At 32.1% G+C, this 21,474-nt stretch overlaps 1 protein-coding gene across 1 annotated transcript; it reads right to left on the bottom strand.

The window, feature by feature from the left end:
• Positions 1–19,739: 19,739 nt before the first annotated feature.
• LOC107950924 (uncharacterized) lies at positions 19,740–20,515 on the bottom strand. The gene is made up of 3 exons (XM_016885830.2): positions 20,247–20,515; positions 20,112–20,174; positions 19,740–20,048 (listed from the first exon to the last, which is right to left on the bottom strand). Exons 1-3 carry the CDS (start codon positions 20,316–20,318, stop codon positions 19,863–19,865), a joined length of 321 nt encoding a protein of 106 aa, XP_016741319.1. The 5' UTR covers positions 20,319–20,515; the 3' UTR covers positions 19,740–19,862.
• Positions 20,516–21,474: the final 959 nt, after the last annotated feature.

The raw sequence follows: 21,474 nt of genomic DNA, 5'->3' as shown, positions 1-21,474 counted from the left end.
CAAAAGTGAGAAAAGTTTGTGGCCCAAGAGTAAATACTCAAATTTAAGGGTTAAAGTGTAAATATGAAAAATTTGAAGGACCAATAGTAAAAATATTTTAAGGGTAGAATAATCTAGAAACCAAGGAAAATGGATGAATTAGGACCAAATTGAAAAGGTGAAGAATTTTGAGGGACTAAATCGTAATTTTACCAAATTAAATGATGACTCAAGGATGGAATCTTAAAAGAACATAAAGGGCAAAATGGTCAATTAGAAGAAAGAGAAATCTAGAAGGCAATGATGATCTTGGTGATATTTTAGATTAATTAATTAATTAAATATTAGTTTATTAATATTTAATTTGATTTTTAAATGATATTTATTATTTTTATTAATTTATTTAGTATATATATGTGGAAAGAAGATGAAAAGCAACCAACCGTTCATCTTCCATGCATCCAACGTGAGGAGAAGAGAGAAAGAAGGAAAGTTTGCTTCTTACAATTTGGTCCTTCCTCCAAAAACTTACCATTTCACTTAGAAATTAAAAGAATTTCCATATCCATCAAGAGAGAAAGATAACAAGGAGACTATGGGGAGCTAGAATATCAAGTTGGATTCAAGAAATTGAAGCTGGAGGAGAGAGAAAATCAAGTTAAAGATTGAAATCAATAGGACAAGGTAAGAACATTGAGATTTCAATATATTTTTAAGTTTGATATTATTGAAATAGCATGGAAAAGATGTTATAGTAGAGTTTTCTTATATAAAGTCTTATATTCTTGATATATTAGTGAAGAGAAATAAGTGAAAGTGATGGGAAATATTATAGAGAAAGGGAATAAGGAAGTTATAAACTTAGTAATTAACATTTTGCACTAAAACAGTTTTGGACAGCAACAGTAGGTTAACTTTGAAAAATCACCATAAATTGTGGAAATGAAATTAGAGGATGAAAAAATATGAAATTAAATCTTACTGAGTCTAGTTTCTCATATAAGAAACGGTGTAAGTAATGGAATTGTAAATCATGAGATATAATAGATTTTGTGAGACAAGGTCAGAATGATTTCGGGTTCCCCTGTTCTGAATTTGGAAAATCATAAAACATTGTACAAAAATAATTATGGGTTATAATTTATATGTTTAAAATCCTCAAAGAGTATATTTTTGATATAAATAAACATGGATATCATCCAAATTTTTTTACAAGGAGGTAATTAAGTTTTAGTGAAGAAGGGTCGGAACTGTCAGACAGCAGAACAGAGGTGACTTTAAAGAATAAACTGTACTTATTGACTAGACCAAAAATTCTGAAAATTTTATGGTAATAAGATATGTGAGTCTAGTTTCAGATAAAATTAATGGATCACAATTTGGAGTTTTTTAGCTCAAGATATAAATAATTTAGTGACTACGACTCAAGTGGACAACTTTTAATGAATATTAAATAAATGGTGAAATTATAGATAATGTCACATATAAGCATGTTATATACATTAAGGATGTGGAATGGAGAGGAGGAGGAGGAAAAATATATGATTATTCAAATAGCATGAGTTTTCATTAAAAATGACCAATTTACATGTTTTAAGTTCAGGGATTAAATTCAACAAATGTGAAACTTTAAGGGTAAATTTGGAAAAATGTCAAAAAGTGACCAAATTGCATGAAATGAATTGTTTTATTATTTAAATTAGTAAATTGAATGAAATATTAATTTAGATCAAGATTGGGTGGAAATTCGAGAAAAATAGAAATTTTCCAAAATGTCCCTAAATTCTGCTATTTTTACAATTTAGCCTGTTAAGTTCGTATGAACTATATTTTGTATAATTTTAATAGAAGTGAATGCTATTTGGTAATAAATATTATATATATGTGTGTTTTATTATTGGAATTGAATTATTATTGGTAATAGGTATAATTATTAGATGTTTTGAAATGATTATCGGAAACTCGATTGGGTTGGAAGCTTGTTGGAGATATATCACACTATCCATTGGTTCTATTGGTAATTTTGGATGATTTGATTCTGGTTATAATGACTTGTATAAGTTAAATTGGTTAACGTTAGCTCATAAATGTTTTGATTTTGATTGGTTATAAATATGAATGCTTGATGAAATGAAATGTCTGAAAATTAATTTGTAAACTCCGGTAATGCTCTATAACCCTATTCTAGAGAAGGATACGGGTTAGGGGTGTTACATCGATAAAATGTTTAAACAACATCACGCGAAAAATAGAAATAAAGTTTAAAACCAAAAACAATCCAAAATGTCCAAGCAGTCCAAAATTTACAAAAACTCTCAAACCCAAATTTAAATAAATTAAATTTATGAAAATATTATTATAATCGAGCTCCCGTCGCACCGACTCACCTAAGTTTGAAGATTACCTGAAAGTGACAAACAACAAAAAGTGAGTTTTTATAACTCAGTGTGTAACAAATTACACAAAAGTCAATAAATTATAAATTTATATATTTATCAGAAATAGAGTTTTTCAAAACATAACAGATGTAGAAATATAATCCCAACACACCATATGGGGTATTATATACCCATCCAAGCTTACACACCACATAGTGTCGGTATGACACTTCTTAGAATATTTGCAGCTGAGCTGCGGTTTATTAGGCAATTTATCGCCGTTTACAGAAATATGTATGGTTAAGCCACCAAATACGGTAGGTTATTAAACTACCCACACTTCCTCTATATAAGAAAACCCCATCCCAGATGTAAATGCAGAACTAACAGATATCAAATATGCCTACGATGTACATGCTTATAATGGTAGATACAGAACATATATATATTCAGATAAACATAGCATATTACAGATTTTACCTATCTTATTTCATTTCAAGTATACATATTTACAACAAATTTTTGCTAAACATACCGACCTTACGGAAGGCCTATGATCGATCCAAATGATGTTCACGGTCCTAGGAAAAATTTTAAAATTTTGAGCCCACATGGCCTAAATGGCTAGCTCGTGTGGCCACAGGGCCCGAATAGCCCAAATTGTGCGTCACACACGGCTTGGCACACGACCTGGCACATGGCCGTGTGGCGTCGACTGTGTAGTTTTGTGGCTTTCGCCATTTGCTGTTTTTCAAGTTTTTCATTACACACCTAATCTGATTTTAACAAGTAATCAACTACGAGATTTTTAGAACCTACATGCATCAAATAGAGCACCAGATCAGTAACAAAAATGAACAATTAAAGGACAAATTCCTCGATTTTTCACAATAACAGTACCAAACGAAACCTCAATTGAATACCACACAAACACCACAACCCCCAAATCAGTACCAAAACTTACCTTTGAACGAAAACAACAACACCCCAAGCATTGATCGATCCATGACCTTCACCTAAATAATCCAAACGATCAATATCGAAAAACGCTTTACTTAAACCCAGTTTAGTAAGATAAAAAATAACGAAATGAAAGACTTCACTCATAGGAAAAATAGATATTGAACAAACTTACGAAAAAACCAAATTATCAAACCCTACTGACGACCACCACCAAAATTAAATAAAACGATAACCCAAATCAAGAAGAACCAAAAATATCAAAAGTAAAGAAAAAAAGAAAGAACAAGCAAAACAAAGAAAAAGAAAGAACATAGTGCAATAGCAGGAAATGCAAGTAACGGTGTGACATGAGGGCAAGGGAGAATCACGTGATATTCTTATCTCACTACCTAACAAATATTTGTAAAAGAGTTTAAATTAAATCTAAACTTATCCACAAACTTGATAAAAAGAATAAAATATTCCTTACGTGTACGAAGACTTGAACATGAAACCTCAAGCAAATACACCAAACACATAACTGCCCAACTAGAGCAAATCACATGAAAAAAACCAACAAATTAGAACTTAAATTTTTGGGATGTTACAAGAGTTGTCGAAGGAAAATGAATAAAGAGATATGTCATTTGCATCTCTAATGTCGACAACCGAGAGTTAACATCATCTCGATGAGATCTAGACTTTGATATTTTTTATTTATGTTATTTTTATATTCATTCATTTTTCATATATTTTTTGAATAAACCATCTTTTTCTCCTCAAACTTTATTTTTATTTTTTGATATAACAAAAAATGGGAGAAGAAAAGGTAAATTGATTGATTAATATTATGCTACCTTATGCAAATTATGCGACCATTTTCTTCAAAGTAAAAATGAATCTCAAATTTTGAAAATGCATGTTAATTTTTTATTTAGGCCTTAAATTGAAAATAACTTTTATTAAGGGGGAGCAATATATTCAAAAACAAATTTACCAAATGTTTGTTCTATCAAAAAGGGGGAGATTGTTAAACTAAGCTTTATTTGATAATATGTTTCGGTATAACAAATTGAAGTGTTTTTGAATAAATTGACAAAATGATTTTTCAATTAAATTCTAAGAGACAAAATTTTATATCTTTACTTGGAACCCTTAGAAAATTTTTAAATCAACTTCAAAATCAAGTTAAAATGATTTTAACAAAGTAAAAATTATTTTAACTTGTCAAAATATTTTTCAAACAATATAGAATAGCTTCAGGCCAAAATGTATCGATACCTTTTTGGCCAAGTATATCGATACCCCTTAGAAAAATGGTACCAAATTGACATTATGTTTTTCACAAATTCAACTAAGGATCGATTCGGTATCGATACCTTTTATATGGTATCAATAAAATATGTTTGGTATCAATATTTCAGCTTCAATGATTATTGAATTTAACATTTATTGCAAAAAATATTGATACATTTTTATTTGGTATCAATACTTGTTGTTGTAGGTGAATTAAATGCTCTGGTTTTCACATCCCCAACGACTCTATTCATGTGTCCAACAACCACAGCCATTGGAATTCAATTTAGGGGTATAAATATCAGCTTCCAAAGGTCCTACAATAACAAAAAAGCATACTCAAACAAAAATCATCAATCAAACAACGTTTGTGCCAAATAATTCTATATCTTTCTTTCATACACTTATGATTTTTATTTCCATTCTTTTGCTCAAGTGTCTTTTCATTGTAATTGTGCTTAATTTGCAAACACATTGATCTTGTAATGATTATTTCTTTGTCTGTTTCTTTGTATCTCTTTGAGAGGGTTTGTGTCTTAAGATTTGGGTAAAAACCTTAAGGGAGTTGTAAGGCTAAAATTTGTCCTCAAAGGTTGATCAAATTAGTGAATTTGGGAAAATCCTTAGTTGTGGAAAGCTAAGGTAGTGGAGTAGGTAATTGGGGCCGAACCACTCTAAATTGTTGTGTTCAATATTCTATCATTTCTCTCTAGCTTTCCTAAATTTTTAAAAGTCAATTCATCCCCCTCTTAACAATTTCAGTTTGATCATTTAAGCTAACAAAGAGTGATTCTCAGAGTTGAACAACATCATTTTTCAAGGTCTTAGTGGATTGATTGTTTTGTAAAGACGTTTTGGCCATTTTAGTAGCTTTTGGAATATACCTACGCCTTTACATCATCTTTATAGATGTTTGTAACGAAACTTATGTTGTTTTGCTTATATGATGTTTTGGTACATGCTATAGATGTTGAAAAAATTCGGTTAAGAAATCAATTATTTAGTTATAGAGGAAGTTTAAATTTTTGCTTAAAACAAGTCGTTGTGTTATTTATATCAATAAACCTAAACTAGAATTATACTTGTGCTTTTTGTAAGGTGTACTAAAGTCAATTCGGGATTTCAACCAAATGATCTTCTCCTCTATCCTCGAACCACAAATTGTGTTGAGTGTGGGTTCAAACAACGTGAACCAAGTCACCAAATGAAACTATTTACTTACTTTCAATGGAAAATTAAATCTCTCTATAAATTGATAGTTATTCACAATTCCCAAAAAATAGAATTTATTCTTCGCAAATAAATTACCACTACTTTCTGGTAGAATAACAATGTATGGAATGTGTGTAAATAGCTCTACTGATACTCTATTTATATATAGAGTTCTAGTTGAATAAGTCTTGAATAAATAATATTATTTTAATAAAAAACACACTCATACTCTAAAAGTAGGAGAAAGGGGTGGTGACACACCCCAAGATATACTAGAGTGTGTTGTCCATTGTCATACACAAATTCATGTTGGGCCTTTCATGTATTGAGTCTAATTATATGTGCTTCATGGACTTTTAACCAAACATTTTTTAATTTATTCAATCCAATATTTATCTTCGATTACCCAAAATAAATATTATTTAATCAATCAATTTAATTAATTAAATTAACTAAATTAATTTCTTAATTAAATAATTTTCTCTACCCACTTCTAATTCCATTAAAATCATAGCAACTTTAACGTAATAGAATATATGAGAAAATATATTTAATTTCCTATTCAATCAAATTCATAATGACTAATTAATTTAATTCCATCTATGAACTTCAATATTATAATTAAATAATAATTCGAAGAACCTTAAATTAATTCTCAATTCATTTTTGTACTTAGCGAGAAAACATATTCACTGAGAATAGTGATATATGTGATCTATTTATCTTACTTAATTGATTCCATTCATTTCTATTAATCGGTTCTACATGCAATTCACTTATAGTTATCTTGAGCTAGTAGAAGGACCGATTAGACATATATGATTAGGGATAAAATAATTTATAAATTAAGTTCCAGCTTTTGTCTATTAATTATAACATTATTTAGTCACGAAGTAATTGCACTAAACTATCGTGACTGAGCTCGCTCATATTATATACCATTACGAAAGCTACTTAATAAATGATCATCCAATGGCCTTGTCATAAGTATATTATCCTCATAGGATATCCTTAATCTCTTTAGGATAAATCTGTTCTCCCAATAAAATCTTATTTTATCTCATGGTAATCATTACATCTTCCTTTATAAAAAGTCAATTACTATAAAAATATTAATTAAATCATTTATCACAAAGACAAATGATCCTAGTCTTGTTTACTTTTTATGTATAATATAATGCCGATGAGAGGATACCATTTACCCTTCATTAGGTTATGAATTCCATAGTTGTTGAATGATGTTACATACTGCAAAAGTTGTATACCCAACATACCAGCTTTCGATTCCTTATCTATTTTAACTCAAGCTTTCATTTACATCAAAGTATACAAGTCACGCATACATAGTCAATCATTCACTTAGGTTAAGGAATTTTACACTATGAACATCACAAGTGAATAAATCCACAAACATATCTAGGATCTATTCTACATAGGTTTTGTTCGATGTACTATCAGTCTAATTAGTTAGATCTATGTCTTTATCTTCTGAGAGTCATCTGCTCCGGTACCCAAGACAAGGTATATCCCTAACTGGAATTGATATACAACATATAGTCTTTCAATCGATTTGCTCATTTCCAATTAGACTAAGGACATATACTATTCAATCAACATTTATCACATCTAGGAAACTAGGTCGGCAATATTGACATTAAGTTATAGATTAAAAATAGAGTAAATAGAAAACATATTAGTAATTAGGATTAAAAAGGAATAGTAGCTAAAGTACATAACTTAAACATGTAAATTAGGACTAATGGTTAGTGGGGTATTTATTAAAAAAAGGGTAAAATTATGAGGGATCTATAGGATAAATAAACTAATTTTATAAATGAATTTGGCTATAAAAGTCAACACTACTCATTTTCTTCCTCACGTTTTAATTTCTTTTTTTTTATTTTCTTTCTTTTCACACTTTCTTCACTTCAAAAGTTGTTGCATCTGGTAGCTAATTTTCCTTCAAAATTTTCTTGCGCATTATATTTTCTAAGCAACCAAACACCATTTTTTTCTTAAACTTTGGTTCGGTTATTGAGCGGACCACTCAGGAGTTCTGAAGGATAGCTAGATAGAAAGTAAACAATCTATTTCATATCAAATCAGCATGAAATGCTTTTGACTAGAGTATTTACAGTATAGATAGGAATTATAAAAAATCTTGTTTTTATAAGCTGTTTGGCTTAAAAAAAATAGTGGATCCACATACCAAACAACTCACTCACTAAACTGTTTATGTGCAAACTGTTATACGCGATATGTTTGTAAGTGAGTTGTTTGGTATGCAAATTATTTATGTGTTTTCTTGTGCTGTACACATGTGTATTCATTGAGCTTTCCCAAGCTCATCCATTTACTTTCTTTTCCCTTTTAGATAAGTAGTGTATGGGTTAGTGAGGAGGGTGACAGTTTAGTGATCCATTGCACAAATTTTCTTTCTACAGCATGTGCACCAAGATTATAAAACCCCAAGAAGGCAATGTGAGAGATTCCCGAACTAAAGACTTGGAATGGGACCTAGATAATTTAGGACAATTTATCAAACATTTTTTAAGGGTTGTCAATGGACTTTTCAGACTGTTTAATTTTTGGGACTTTTTAATCTCTGTGTTTTCTTGTTTGGTTAAAATTGCTTCTTGAATTATATGATACTGCTTATACAAACTAACGAGACATTTTGTAGGTAGTAGAGCCTGCTGAAATTCAAGTACGCCTTATTCCACTAATTGTGTGACTTATTATTTGATTTAGAAAAACATGCTCTTAGGACTAAATGCTTGTATGAAATATTCTGTATATGTATGATGAGTAAGGATGGTTGGTGTGAATTGTAGATGTTTAACGAAGAGTCATCTCAGTGGCTAATGTGTAGCTCGAAATTTAGGTCGGGCCATCCTGACCGGGTTTGGGTGTCACATTTAGTGGTATTAGAGCCAGGTTTACATATATATAAGATAATAATATAAATAAATGGGTTTTTATAAATAAATAAAAGTTTTAACATTTTTGGACAAAAACAATCTAGAGTGAAATTAGTTGTAAATGGGGTAGGAACATGAAAACATTGCCTTCTTGAAAATTTTTTCTTAAAAACATTACTTTGGATCACTTGCCACTTCTCACTTTCCCATTTTTCTTTAAATTAAAGTAAAAAATAGTTCGAGATGCCTCTTAGATGCGGGCGTCTAGTTGTAAATGCACCAGTAGAACCACTTTCGGGACAAGCTACACTTAGAACTAGTTTCGAGCCCTTGGTCCAAGTACTGATTAGGGCATTCCAAAGTATAGTCGGTGGGAACCTTGCCCCAACTGCTAGAGGTTTGCCACTCAAACGACTCTGGGCCATGAGTGGTAAAGAATTTTGGGGAGCAAAAGGAGCTAATCTGACGATTGCTAAATATTGGTTGGAGAGTGTTGAGAGGATTCTTGAGCATATAGGACACTCGAGTGAGGATAAATCGGGTTTCATCGTATCCTTACTAAATGGTAGAGCTCATCGTTGGTGAAATATAGTAAAGAGGGGGACGACTACTGATCATTTGACTTGGGAGTTCTTTTTAGAGTCCTTTTGAAAGAAGTACTTGAGAGAGAAGTACCTGGATACAAGGAAGAGAGAGTTTTTGGATATGGTTCAGGTAACCATGTCCATGGCTGAGTATGAGTTCGAGTTTGTGCGGCTCAGCCAGTATTCTCCAGAGATGGTGTTCTTTGAGAATGAGAGGTGTAAGAGGTTTTGATTTGAGCTAAATCTGGATATTCGAGTATACCTAGTAGCATAGAGCCTAGAGGTCTTCGATGATTTGGTAGAAAGGGCTAAAATTGTGGAAGAGACGCTGGCTGAGCCACCTGGATTGGTTGCCACTAAGACTAAGAAGAATGGCTTTGATAAGTCAGAGTCATCGGGGAGGCCAGGCAATAGAGGTCGAGAGATTCAGAGGTTCAATAGGAATGATCAGTGGGATTCTCATTCGAGTTACACCAAACTGCAAAGTACAACAATAGTTGCTTCGGATGGATCAACCGGGTTTTCGGTGTGTCAACACTGCGAGCGTAGGTATCCAAGAATGTGGTGGAGGGTGTTTGAGGCATGTCTGCACTACGGATCAAAGGAGCATCGAATTCATAACTGCCTGATAAAAGATGAGATGGTCCAGACTACAGTATCTACTAAAGGCTGAGGCTGAGGTCGTGGTGGTAATGGGAGACCAATGGTTCAGAGATCAGTTGCCTATACTATAGCTGCATTGACAGAGTCGAGTGGACTTGCTTGTGTTTATGCTATGAGAGAGCCACAGGAGCGCTACACGACGCTGATAGATCCGGGTTCTACTCATTCATATATTGTGAGAGATTTGGCGGGTGAGTTAGTGGTTCCAGTAGAGACCATTAGTCATGGAATGGTAATGACGAGTTCGCTAGGAGGAAGCTTTTTAGTCGATCAGGTGTATCGAAGGTGTTTGTTGGCAATACAAGGATACACTTTTCTCGTGGATTTGATGGAGCTATCATTTTATGAGTTTAACGTAATTCTCAGGATGGATTGGTTGACAGAGCATAGGGCAATAATCAATTTCGAGACGAAGTGTCTTAATTTGAGAGTCGAGGTGGATTAGAGTTTGTAATCATAGGAGAGAGACCGAAATTCTTCTCTAATGTGGTGACCATGACTAAGGCTGAAAAGCTTATGAGTAATGGTTGTGAAGCTTACTTAGCCTATGTTCTTAATTTTGGGAGTAAAGGTTTGGGAGTTTAAGATATCCGCGCTATGAAGAATTTTCTTGACATTTTTCTAGAAGAGTTACCTAGTTTACCGCCAGATCGAGAATTTGAGTTCGATATTGAAGTTTATCTTGGTGCCGCACCGGTGTCCATTACACCTTATCGCATAACACTGAAAGAAGTCAAGGAGCTGAAGATCTAGTTGTAATAACTATTGGATTGAGGGTTTATTTGATTGACCGTATCTCTTTGGGGTGCACCTGTGTTATTCGTAAAAAGGAAAGATGGTATCTTGCGATTGTGTATTGGTATCTTGAGATTGTGTATTGATTATCAATAGTTGAACAAGCTAACTATCAAGAATAAGTATCTCTTGTCTCGTATTGATGACCTATTTGATCAGTTCAAGGGAGTGATGGTGTTTTCGAAGATTGATTTGAGGTCAGGGTATTATCAAACCAAAGTGAAAGAGGCTGATATCTTAAAGACTGTGTTTAGAAATCAATACGGGGCATTTTGAGTTTCTGGTTATGCCGTTTGGATTGACGGATGCACCTGCAATGTTCATGGACCTAATGAACCGAGTTTTTCACTTGTATCTGGATCAATTTGTAGTTGTTTTATAGATGATTTTCTCATGTATTCTTTTACCGAGGATGATCATGATGCACATCTACTGGTTGTTTTTTATATTTTGTAAGAGAAATAGTTGCATGTGAAGTTAAGTAAGTGCGAGTTCTAGCTTTGAGAAGTGATGTTTCTCGGGCATGTGGTGTCTTCAAAAGGGATTTGTGTGGATCTAAAGAAGGTTAAGGCTATTTTAGAGTGGAAGCAGACGAAGAGCATTACTAAGGTCCGTAGTTTTCGTAGATTAGCGGGTACTATCGTAGATTCATTGAGGGGTTCTCCATTATAGCTGCACCCTTAATGAAACTACTTCAGAAGAATGAGCTGTTTGAGTGGACTGAGGAAAGACAAAGATGTTTTGATAAGCTAAAAACAATGTTGACTGAGGCGCTAGTGTTGGTTCAACCTAAGTCTAGAAAAGAGTGTGTTGTCTATAGTGATGCGTCGCATACAGGAGTCAGATGTGTATTAATGCAGGATAGGAAGGTGGTAACATATGCTTCGAAACAGTTGAAGCCATATGAGCGTAATTACCCAACCCATGATTTGGAGATAGTTGTTGTAGTCTTTGCACTCAAGGTTTGACATTACTATCTTTATGGTGAGAGGTGTGTTATCTACACCTATCACAAGAGTCTTAAGTATCTCTTATCCCAGAATGAGTTGAACTTGAGATAGAGGCACTGGATTGAGTTACTAAAAGATTATGATTGTGTGATTGAATATCACCCTAGCAAAACGAATGTGGTTGCTGATACTTTGATTCGAAAGTCAATGGTTGAATTGTGAGTCATGTTTGCACGGTTGAGTTTAACCAGTGATGGTGGGTTGTTGGTCGAGCTTCAGGTGAAGCTAACTTTGTCTAGTCAAATTAAGGAGAGGCAGTTAGTGGATGAGTTCTTAGTGAAAAAAGATTCGGTAAGTTGAGGATGGTAGTGGTGGAGAGTTTGAGCTAAACTCTAATGGCATCTTGAGTTTCCGTGGGAGACTATGTGTTCCTATTGATGAAGAACTTAGGCATGAAATTCTTACTAAGGTGCATAATACCCCTATGCTATGCATCCTGGTAGTATGAAGATGTATCGGGATCTTAAGGAGTTGTATTGGTAGCCTGGATTGAAGCGGGATGTTACCGATTTCATGGGCCATTGTATGGTTTATTAGAAGGTGAAAGTGGAACATCAACATCCTTCAGGTTTGTTGCAATCGATACAGATTTTGGAATGGAAGTGGGAGAGGACCACGATGGATTTTATTTTCGATTTGCCACTAACTCCGACGAAGAAAGATTCGATTTGGGTAATTGTTGATCGATTCTCCAAGAGTGCGTATTTTCTAGCAGTGTGTACTTATTATGAGGATATGTTGCGCAACTATGTCATCGAGTTTGGTGGTAGTTGGGAGCAATATCTGCCTTTAGGGGAATTTGCTTACAATAATAGTTAACAATCGAGTATTCATATGGCACTGTTCAAGGCACTATATGGTAGGAGATGTAAAACTCCTATTTGATTCGGGAGACTGAGGAGAAGGTGAAACTGATTGGTGATAGACTGAAAGCCACTTCTGATAGGAAAAAGTCTTATGCAAATCTAAAACATCGTGACATCGAGTTTCAGGTTGGGGATCGAGTGTTCCTTATAGTTTCACCTTGGAAGAAAGTTCTAAGATTTGCACAAAAAGGGAAGTTGAGTCCGAGATTTATTAGGCCTTACGAGGTTATTAAGAGGATTGGATCAGTAGCATATCGACTCAAATTACCGATTGAACTTAAGCATATTGACGATGTATTTCATGTGTCTCTATTATGTAAGTATCGATCTGATCCGTCACATGTTGTTTCGATTAAGGAGATCAAGGTTCGACCTGATCTTACTTATGAAGAGAAACCAGTTGAGTTCTTATCTTATGAGGTTAAGGTGTTGCGTAATAAAAGCATACCTTTGGTAAAGGTTTTGTGGCGTAACCACAAGACTGAGGAAGCTACTTGAGAAACCAAGGATGTGATAAGACGATAGTATCCTTATTTATTTGGTTCAAGTGATTTTAGGGACGATAGTATTCACATTAAATTATAGATTAAAGTAAGAGTAAATAGAAAACACGTTAGTAATTAGGACTAAAAAGAATAGAAGCTAAAGTAGAGAACTTAAATAGGTATATTAGGACTAATGGTTACTGGGGGATTTATTAAAATAAAGGTAAAATTAAGAGGTATCTATAGGATAAATAAACCAATTTTATAAATGAATTTGGCTATAAAAGCCAACACTACTCATTTTCTTCCTCATGTTTTAATTTTTTTTTGTTATTTTTTTCTTTCTTTTCACACTTTCTTCACTTTAAAATTTATTGCATCTGGTAGTTAATTTTCCTTTAAAATTTTCTTCCGCATTATATTTTCTAAGCAACTAAACATCATTTTTCTTCTTAAACTTTGGTTCTGTTATTGAGCAGACCACTCAGAAGTTCCGAGGGATAGCTAGATCGAAGGTAAACAATCTATTTTCATATCAAATCCGCATGAAATACTTTTGACTAGAGTATTTAAGTTATAGATAGGAATTATAAAAAATCTTTGTTTTTTGTTTTTTTGTAAATGTTTGGCTTAACGAAAATAGTGGATCGAAGCTGGCAAAGCTATAAAATGTCTTCTAAAATTATTTTCAAAGTGCTTTAATAAAAATAAAGGTTTGTGATCCGATTTAGCAAAGTTTTTAAGAAAACTTATAAATCGAAGGATTTACTCTTGAGGAAGACGATGAACAGTGATTATTTTTGAAAGAATAGAGTTTAGCAGGGTTACCTTTAATTAATAGTCTAGATCTGCAAATACATGTAAGGGTTTAAAAGTTAGGAAATGAGGTAAGTATTAGAACAATAAAACCTTGTAGAAGATAACGTAAGTAGTGGGCTTTTGTTGAGTAGTGAATGAATTAAATTGTTTTAGACAAAATGTGATGTGTATTTGTTCATGCGAAGCTAAAAATACTGGGGGAGCATCAACTAACAGAGACAAGGCAATGAAAAGGTCACACAATCAATGTTGTGCTGAACCAAGGTTAGTACTTTGTGTATTGCACTTGAAAACGAGGTTGTGCACAACAGGAAGTCAAGTAAGACGTGCGAACCCTTTTATTTAATGTGTGAACCCTGGCATGTACATACGACCCCTACTAGATTTTCATGCGAAACCTATGATAATTTGATGTGAGCTCTGAGTTGTGATCTGTGAACCATGCTTTTAAATTGTGTGAGCCTATAAGTGAGTGCGAGCTCAATGTTTAAAGTTCTGTGATATAATTGGTGCGAACTATTATATATTATATATAAATATAGGTGTTGTGGGTTTTAATTTATATAATATATATACATGTTGAAAAAAGGGTTGTCATATATTATAAATGCAAGTGGTGGTTTTATTATAAGTAATATATATTATTTAGCTAAGAGGGTACTCATACTTATATAATAGATAATCATGATGTAAAAAAAGGGTTTTGTACAATGAATGCATGTGCAGGCTTCTTTATAAACAATATATATACATATCTTTGCACTAAATGGGTTCTTGTATTATTTAATATATAAATGTATACAGATAGTGTGTGAACTTTAAATCTATTATGATGTATGTACATAAAATATTATGAAAACCTATTACATACGAACATATGTCATATGTGAACCCTGTTATTTTATGCTTGATGTTTTGTATATGCGAGCTAAATGCTTTGCGAACTATATTATGACGTGTTGTGGTACTACAAGCTCTGTTAAAATTGTGAGCCTAAAATGACTTAATTTGTAAATGTGTATTATTGTGATATGTTGGTATTGTGAATTTTTGAAACCATTGGATATAGTTGACATGCCATAAGATTGTGAATGATAGCACATATTATGTGATAAGGCATTGTGGCCTGGTGATTCGATGGAGAAATAAGGGAATGTCGAGCAATGCTCCATTCACTGAGGATTGTAAGGGTGTGTTTTACGGAGAGTGTGAGCTTTCGCACTGCACTTATTTGGTGATTTGAGTGACTCTATGAGTATTAGGGTGTGTTTGGGAGATTCGTTTATCTAATTAGTATATTATTTAATTATGTTTTCTTTCACGAATTTCTAATATATCACTAAACTAAAAGCGGTTGGTTATATGTGAATTAATGATATACGTATTGTTTGTATGCAAATCACTTACATGTAAAATTGTTTATGCGTGAACTGTTATATGCAATCTGTCTGTAAGTGAGTTATTTGGTATGTGAACTATTGATGTGTTTTCTTGTGTTGTATGCATGTGTATTCACTAAGCTTTCCCAAGCTCATCCCTTTACTTTATTTTCCCTTTTAGATAAGTAGTGCATGAGATAGCGAAGAGGGTGGCAATTTAGTGATCCATCGCACAAATTTTCTTTCTACAGTATGTGCGTTGAGCTTATAAAACCCCAAGAAGGTACTGTGGGACATTCTGGGTTAGGGACTTAGAATGGGACCTAGATAATTTGGGACAATTTATAAAACATTTTTCAAGGGTTGTAAATGGACTTTTTGGGTTGTTTAATTTTTGAGACTTTTTAATCTTTGTGTTTGCTTGTTTGGTTAAAGCTACTGCTTAAATTATATGATACTACTTATATGAAATAATGAGACATTTTATAGCTAGTAGAGCCTGTCAAAATTCAGGTATACCTTATTCCACTGACTGTATGACTTATTGATTGATTTAGAAAAGCATGCTCTTAGGACTAAGTAACCCCTCAACAAGAACAACATTACTCAACCTTCTCACATATGTAAAACATTCATTTAACATCAACCACCAATGCCAATTATCATACCATATTGGCATCAAGTAACCCCTCAACAAGAACACTTTAGTCCATACAAATTAACTTACAAATGTACCTCATATATGTACACAGATGACATCTCCATTTATACCTTTTATATCATTGAAATCATGTGCACATTTCTTATCCATTCTTTTCTATATTAATCACCTATGCATCTAGTCATTCTCAAGAATAAACAAACCATTGGCTTTCATCACCATACACACACATATATATACTAAGATACAAAACATGTAAATATAATATGCACCTTCAAGACTATTATCAATCATGTAAAACACTTATACATATCAACCTATGTACAGGACAAGTGACAATTCAAAATACAAACTACATTCAAGATTGACCAAAACAAAAATCACCTATATACATGCCAGAAAATCGAGCTTCAAACGTTAAAGATTACTAAGTCAACAACATGATAGTGTGAGCTTCTCGATGATCTACCTGACATGTTCCGCAGGTTGGAAATCTATAAGAAAAAAGAAACAAGAGGGTAAGGATTACAAATGCTTAGTAAGTTCATTGATATTTAAACTACATCTTACTTCATTTTACGAGTTAACGCAACAAGCTATTCAGCTCGATAATTTTGCCTAAACATGGCAATCATAAATCAATAAGGTAGTTCATCATATAATCAAATCCTATATAATCAAATAAACATATCAATCATATATAATCATATCAATATATTCAATCAACATTTCAATTTATAAATACTAGTAATAGTATCAATAGTACCACCTAAACCAATGTATACATGATTCAATTAATCAATTTAAAGAATAGACCATATTAATGTTTTAGTATCATTGATGTTATAATTTTATTCGTTTCATATTATACGGTAATATCAACATGTCATTTTCCAAATTACAATGCTTGATTCATCATAAATTCATAACGGCCCTCCAGCTCGAAAATCCAGTTTGCATGATCTTTATATTACCAAATCACATTACCAATCCAATTATATATATCATTTATCATATATCACATTCACATCCCTATTAACCTGACTCAGACTCGAACAGATACACGAATCCAACCAATTACATCAATTTAACATCCAGTGCATATCAGATAAATTTGAAATAATAAGTTGTGCCCAACGCTGGTTGGTTTAACTAACAATTAGGTGTGCCCAGCACTCATCGACTCATAGTTGTAATAACCCTAAACTCTTCCTATCCTATGGCATACCAACTATATCTAACTCAATTTCCATTATATGCCAATTTCTTAATTCAATAATATTGTTCAATAGCCAATCATCAATACATACCAATATATCAACATAATTATTCTCAATACAAAAATCAATTTTGCATTTACATCAATATAATATAACTCTCAAATCAATTCAATTTAGTCCTTACCATAAACAATCGATCAATTTCATACTGATATGGTTTAATCAGTTATAACGAACTATCAATTCATTTTTCTCTCAAATTTAAATTCATCATATTATATTTTATCCATCAACTTATCATTTCTCTACGATTTAGTCCATAACTCACCCGTTGTACTACGTTGTGAATAATTCAAACTACTATCAAACAATTACAAATTCACAAATCAAATGTAAAACAATTTAAATATAATCATACTATGTGCACTTACCTGGAAAAAAAAAGAGCAAATGGTTAACTCTCTAAAGACTAATAAGCAAATTCACCTTTTTCCTCTATTAATTCTGATTTGGTCCAATTCCTGTAATTCCGACCTTTTTATTTCATCCTATTATAAACATATATCAGCTCAATTTCATCATCTGGATGCCCCTAAAGTTTTGCATTTTATTCAATTTAATCCCCAAAACTAAAACTATCATAATTTTCATATTTAAGCCCTATTTTCATTCCGATTTTAATGTCATCCTTGTACAACCCTCTAAATTCAATAATTATAAAAATTTCATATTAATTTCAAAATATTTTCATTTTAGTCCCTAAACTCAAAACTAACAAATTTCACTTTACAAATTAGTCCTATTACATTTCTAAGCTTCAAATCCTAACATTAAACATAAAAAACCATCAATGAAAACATTTTAAAACTTTAATAGTTTTGAAAATGGAGGTACGATTTAGCTAAATCAAGTTACAACAATATCAAAACCATAAAATTTACAAAAAATGGGTTTAGAAACCACTAACATGCAAAGGGCGAAATGTTTAAAGAATTTGGAGCTTTTCTTTCAATGGTGATATTTCGGTGGTGAATGGTTGAAGGGAGAAGATGACAACCTTTTCCTTTGTTTATTCTTATTATTTTAACCTTTAATAATATTTTATTTAAATTTTAATCATGTATTTCACCAAAATTATACATCTACCGTCCACTATTATGTTAAGGTGGTCAATTTGTCATTTTAACCCTTGCAATATCACCATATAAACCTTTTTAACTAATAAAACCAATAGTGGTTAATTTTTACGATTTTTAAGATTTAGTTCTTATACCTTAATTAGTCACTAATTAGGTAAAATCATTTATCCAAACTTCAATTCACCTATAAAAAACTCCATAAATATTTAATAAAAATATTTACAAACTCGGTTTACAGAAATGAGGTACCGATACCTCATTTTCCAAAATCACTAACTTTAGGGTTGAACCATTTATACTTTTAATAACTGTTCGATTGATAAAATTCATCAAATCAAAATTCAATATAACACTATAATAGACTAATAAATACTAATTAATAATATTTACTGACTCGACCATCGTAATATGATATTTTGAAACCGCAGTTTTTGGTATCACTGAAAAACAGACTGTTACAATATGAACATATTTTTTATATGTTAAATTTGTTGGTATAACATTGCAAATATGTCTAACATGTTTGGTAGTATTTTGAGGCATGTTTGCATTACTCAAGAAATCACTTTTTTTTTTTGCATTTTCTGCATGTATGTTCAAGATAGGATGAACATGTCTTGAGATAGGACAAACATTTTAGGGTTTGCTTCGAGAAATAGGTCCTATGTCTCCAAACATTCAAAGTTAATAGTCAAATTTAACTTTAGGTGAGACAAATCTCTAGGCACGTTACTATGTACCGATAATTTGCCAAGAATCGAGATTTGACTCCCAAATTTTGAAATATGGGCCTTATATTAACGTTTAAGGCCTTTTTAAGGTCGATTTTTGTTTGTATTAATTTGTTAATGGTTGAAAAGATTATTTGCTTGTTTATAACCGGTGTTTTAACATCAATTGTTGTTTGTCTAGGTAACTTGATGGCTATATGGTGATCCAACTTCTAGATCGGGTAAAAGGTCCCGAGAGATCCCATTGCTTTTCTAGTATAGTTAGGGGACACTTCATTATTTCAATTTATGGTTTTGCCATACGGAGAGTTTTCCAGGTAACTCCATATATTGGTAATTATAAAACATCAATGTAGCATTCCATGTACCCACTTTCTCCTATAAACCTAATGTAAAAAAATTTATATTTGGGGGTTTTAGCAAATAAAATTTGAAAATTTTAATATAAATTTTTGAAAGTTTTAGAGTTTTCTTTTTTTATGTTTACTTTGAAATTTTACAACATTTTAGAATTTCTTTAAAAATTTTAAAACATAATTTAAATTTTATTATGAGCAAACTTTTATTAAAAATCCTAAATAATAACATAATTTGTAAAAGAATGATTGTTTGATAATTTTCTCGCCCAGAATATTAGAATAGAGATATAAAAATCTATGTTAAGAGTCCAAATATAACAGGCCCGAGACCTGTATTGTTTTATTACTAATTAACCCCAGAATGAGAAACAATAGTAGTATATTTACAAAGGGAATAGAGATTAAAAAAAAAAAAAAGGAGCATTAACAGGCTCCTTCCTTAACACTAAAGTCGGGATCTGGAGATTCAATGTTGTTAATTTTGCATGAACATTGACAAGGTCTTTCCATAATGTTTTGAACTCCAACTTCTTTTTCTTCATCATCTGTCAGTGTCAGCTCAGTCACCACTTCCTTTATTTCACCACCTGAAGTCATCAATCCAATTCCCTGCAAAGCCATATATATTATAATTTCACAAATTAATAACTTGGTTTAGTTCAACAAACGAACCTCAATGAAACTGGCTGAAGCTTCCTTTGGGTCCATCTTCTGAGCTACATCTGCAGCCATTTCCTACACAAGCAAAAATGGGAATTTTATTATTGGGTGTGAGAAAAATGTAAATATATATAGAGAGAGACATACCCTAGCATGGTTGAGTTGGCCTTGATTCAAAGTTCTAGGCTCCATTTCAATGGAACAACAAACATTAGCCATAGAAAACAGTACAGCAACAGCAACCCAATTCTATTGATTTTCAACTCATAAATAGAAGAGCTGCCCATTAATTTCCTACAACTTGCAAACTGGCTACAATTCTCTCACTCCATCTTCATGCCAAAATAGTTTACCTATAAATAGTTACCAAAACTGAATCATCATCACAAATTTTCTGTTTTGGTCACGGATATTGTTGAGTAAGATTTTAATGAAAGGAGACTGGAAATTAAAGGGTCATTCAAATCCCGTGGCTCTCTTTTGAGTAAAATTAGTCACGGGGCTAACCCTTTTCCATTACTGGATTTAATTATGACCACTGAAACTAAAAAAGTGAAAATGCTATATCTATCCATCTCTTGACTATTGGTTAGCAATGTAAATAAGATATGACATCAATATTCATTATCATGATTTTATCTTTCTCTATGACCTGTAAATGGTTACAACCAACGTTATCAATCGATTTTGTTTTAATATTGGTATCACTTTATCCTTATTTTTATATCTTTTTCATATATTTATACTTTGTTTTATAGTTTCTTATTAATAGCAAATATATCTTATTACGTAAATATAAATTTTAAAATTTTTAATTAAGTTCAGTCACTTAATTTAATTACCATTATAAAAGAATAAAATTATTAAACATTAACCTGGAATATCAAAATTTTATATGGTAGATATTCAACAAAACAAACAGCAACATATTGAAACGACAGAAACCCATTAAAAGTTGAGCTGGAACGAAATATAAGGTTTATAATTTTGGTCTATAATCAAATTTGAGTGTATTGATTGGTGCGGTTGATATTGGAAGTTACAACAAATAATTATAATAATAATAATTTATGATTGGTGCGACAGAAATCCAAGTGTTAAACCAACTCAAATGGACCCGCATATGATATTTTCAGGTTAAAGATGATCAAACACATTGCTTGATTACGTTTTTTCGGTCAAACTTTCAAAATATAAGGCTATGTCTAGAGACAATCAGGCCATGTCTCAAAACATGCCTCCTCTGTTTTAGACCTCCACTTTAAATGTTGTATGTCTCAAAACATTATTCCTCATGTCCCAAGGCTTAGCTTTGATATTTTATGTCTCAAGAGAGTGGAACCATGTCTCAAGACATTCACCTGGAGATGCATGT

Source organism: Gossypium hirsutum, chromosome D03 (genome assembly GCF_007990345.1).
Source record: "Gossypium hirsutum isolate 1008001.06 chromosome D03, Gossypium_hirsutum_v2.1, whole genome shotgun sequence".
Lineage (NCBI taxonomy): Eukaryota > Viridiplantae > Streptophyta > Magnoliopsida > Malvales > Malvaceae > Gossypium > Gossypium hirsutum.
This window is presented reverse-complemented; position numbering and strand designations above follow the sequence as displayed.

Coding starts and splice junctions, on each gene's coding strand:
- LOC107950924 (XM_016885830.2), bottom strand. CDS start 20,318: ATGGCTAATGTTTGTTGTTCCATTGAAATGGAGCCTAGAACTTTGAAT. Junction 20,175..20,246: donor GCCAACTCAACCATGCTAGG/GTATGTCTCTCT, acceptor TTGCTTGTGTAG/GAAATGGCTGCAGATGTAGC. Junction 20,049..20,111: donor CTTCAGCCAGTTTCATTGAG/GTTCGTTTGTTG, acceptor ATGGCTTTGCAG/GGAATTGGATTGATGACTTC.